This window comes from Notothenia coriiceps, unplaced genomic scaffold (assembly GCF_000735185.1).
Source record: "Notothenia coriiceps isolate Sejong01 unplaced genomic scaffold, NC01 NC01_scaffold00021847, whole genome shotgun sequence".
Classification (NCBI taxonomy): Eukaryota; Metazoa; Chordata; class Actinopteri; order Perciformes; family Nototheniidae; genus Notothenia; species Notothenia coriiceps.
Window position 1 is genome coordinate 1 of NW_011354548.1, and position 3,070 is coordinate 3,070.

The 3,070-nt window shown below is 43.6% G+C and overlaps 1 protein-coding gene across 1 annotated transcript; it reads left to right on the top strand.

The window, feature by feature from the left end:
* Positions 1-270: 270 nt before the first annotated feature.
* On the top strand, positions 271-3,070 carry LOC104953502 (spectrin beta chain, non-erythrocytic 1-like; the record flags this gene model as incomplete). The annotated part of the gene is made up of 4 exons (XM_010780450.1): positions 271-361; positions 654-800; positions 1,214-1,477; positions 2,807-3,070. Coding segments are annotated over 4 exons (766 nt in total), but the record flags the coding sequence as incomplete, so codon positions are not given.

A 3,070-nucleotide genomic window follows, 5' to 3' on the forward strand; every position in this document is an offset into this window, starting at 1 on the left:
TGGTGTGACACATACATAACACAGGCCAATGCCCAAACTGGAGCTGTACAGCGAGGAACAAAGGAACGAACCGGACGTAAAACGTTAAAGGTCTCCTGATTTAGTTTGTGAATGAATGCTTATTAGAGTTTCGGCTTGTCCAAAGATATTCACTTAACAAGATCTAAAGAGAGAAAGTCAGGGCATCTCCATATTCGAGGGGCTGAAGCTGTATTTCGTGCCTCCCTAACTCACACTTATTCTTAACATATATTGATTTTTGTTGTGCAGACACAAGAAGAACCGAGCGGCTGCCAGTGAGCTGCTGGCGAGGCTGAAGGACAACAGAGACCTGCAGAGGTTCCTGCAGGACTGCCAGGAGGTAAAACACAAACACTTTGAAGTTGAATTAAAAACAGTCCAACCAAGTGTTTTAAGCATGAGGGATATATACAATAAGAGGTCATATTTAGGACAACAATTGCTTTTAATTTAAACAAACTCCTTTCATTAAAAATCAAAAAAAGATGTGTAAATATTTGAAAAAACATCAGACTCTACTCTATATATCAGATAACTAAAAATAAAAACAAAACCTGCATTAACTTCTTGGAGAGTCTGTGATTTGTGCCTTTTAGATGACATATATATTGTGTGTGTGTGTGTGTGTGCAGCTGTCCCTGTGGATCAACGAGAAGATGCTGACGGCTCAGGACATGTCGTACGACGAGGCCAGGAACCTTCACAGCAAGTGGCTGAAACACCAGGCCTTCATGGCCGAGCTGCAGTCCAACAAGGAGTGGCTGGACAAGATCGACAAGGTGGGAACAACTGCACTCCTATCTGACTAGATTTTGGGGGTCTTTGGGGGTTTTGGAGGTTATCTTGAGGAACACAACTGACCTGATTCTGTGCAGGGATCAATGGTCAATGTTGGGGAAATATCTTCCTAGGCCCATAGCTTTCGCCCAGATACAGTTTAACTGCCATCACTGAGCACAGGCCTGCACCTTGGGCTGATCTCAGTGCTCTGTCTCCCTGCTCCTGCCTGTTGGCGTCAGCTGATAGAGGTGTAAAAGCACAACAATCAATATATACAAAATAACAGTGACTTCCATATCTTTGAGAATGTAGAAGCTGTCATCAAAGTTCCAGCTGTCCCTCGTGTCTCTCTGACTTTCGTCTCCATTGCTTCAGAAGTTTCCATCACAGTCAATACTTTTCCCTCTTTCAGGACGGGAAGGCTCTGATGGCGGAGAAGCCGGAGACGGGGGCCATGGTGCAGGAGAAGCTGGCGTCCCTGGTGAAGATGTGGGAGGATCTGGAGTCCACCACGCAGACCAAAGCCAAGTGTCTGTTCGACGCCAACAAGGCGGAGCTGTTCACGCAGAGCTGCGCCGACCTGGACAAGTGGCTCGCCGGCATGGACGGGCAGCTGCAGTCCGACGACTACGGCAAGGACCTGACCTCCGTCAACATCCTGCTGAAGAAGCAGCAGGTGAGCCTTCAGCGGGGAGTCACTGTATTTCCTAAGCACATAATGTTCATTCGATTAGTTTGGTTTGTCTATTTTCAGTCATTTAGCGCCTCTCTACCTGGTCGTTTTTTGGATGTTTTTTTCTTTTTTCGGTTGTTTTGCGTCTATTTCCGTTATTATATATTAACAGGAACAGTGCGTTACCATGAACACCTATGATAGGACTCAGAGGGCTCCGTTTCTAGTTTCTAATGCACAGAAGCTCTTCCTGCGTTCCTGTAAAACACACTTCCTGTTACATCTCTCATTCTGACGGCAGCGTTTCCCTTCCTCTGAGCCTCAGAGCTGATGAACAATGAAGGGGAACTGAACACTAAACATGTCACAAACATAGAGAACATACAAGACGCCGGAGATGTTGAATCTTGGCACAAGCTGAGTTCAGGTCTTAGGTAAAGAAGTGTGCTTCGAAATGTTATTATTTTTGAATTCTCCAAACAATAATTCATAACGAACCAAAGCTCCTAAATTCCTGGAAGAACCTCTTCATTGTTTTCTCCTTTTTTTACCAGCAGTGAAAAGAGAGTGAACCAAACCACCCTTTACAGAATACATCTCACACACACACACACACACACACACACACACACACACACACACCCGCGCTCTCAGTGTGTGTGTGTGTGTGTGTTCATTTTTAGCTCACACCTTTTTTACTCCTGTATGAATCTGTTTCTTGAGATGAATGATTTCATTAGATTACATTTTTTCCCTCCAGTCTTTCGGGTTAAGAAATATTTGTTCTCAGGCGAGGAGAAGATGAGACGAGGCCTCTGAAGCATCGTTATCTTTGTAAAGGAGTTTACTTCTTCATTATCTGCTTTTTTACGAAGGGTAGATAAAATGTGTGACTTCTAATTCAATTTAAATATTTTAATTCCATGTTTATTTTGTTGGATTTCTTAATTTGTTTTGAACTTTGCATTTGTTAATGTATTTCAATTTATTTAATTTGACTAATTTACAGGATAAATATCTTAACTAGCCTTTCCCAGAGCTTTAGCAAACGATATACTCACTGAGGAAGAATGAGTTCTGAGTGAAAGCTGTGGAATAAATAGTAAAAAGTCCTTGAGAATTAATATTTATCATGTTATATTTTTCATTCTAGTTCACTTATATTTTATATTATTGTTGTGAAACCCATTTTGTATTCATACACTAAAGAAGAGTTGACTTTAGATATGTATCTCTTGTTTAAAATCACTTCAAAAGTTAATTCTATTTCTTTAAAAAACACTTTTCCCCTCTGTGTTTTTGAATGCTCTAACCCCCCTGTGTGGCCCTCAGATCCTGGAGAGCCAGGTGGAGGTGCGTCAGAAGGAGGTGGGGGAGCTGCAGCACCAGAGCCAGGCGCTCAGTCAGGAGGGGAAGGGCTCGGAGGAGGTGGACGGCCAGAGGATCAGCGTGGAGACCAAGCTGCAGGCCCTGCAGGCGCCGCTGCAGCAGAGGAGGGAGAACCTGATGTCCTCCAGGGAAATCCACCAGTTCAACAGAGACGTGGAGGACGAGATCGTGAGTACAGCAGACAGGAAGTGGAGTGGGTTAGACTGA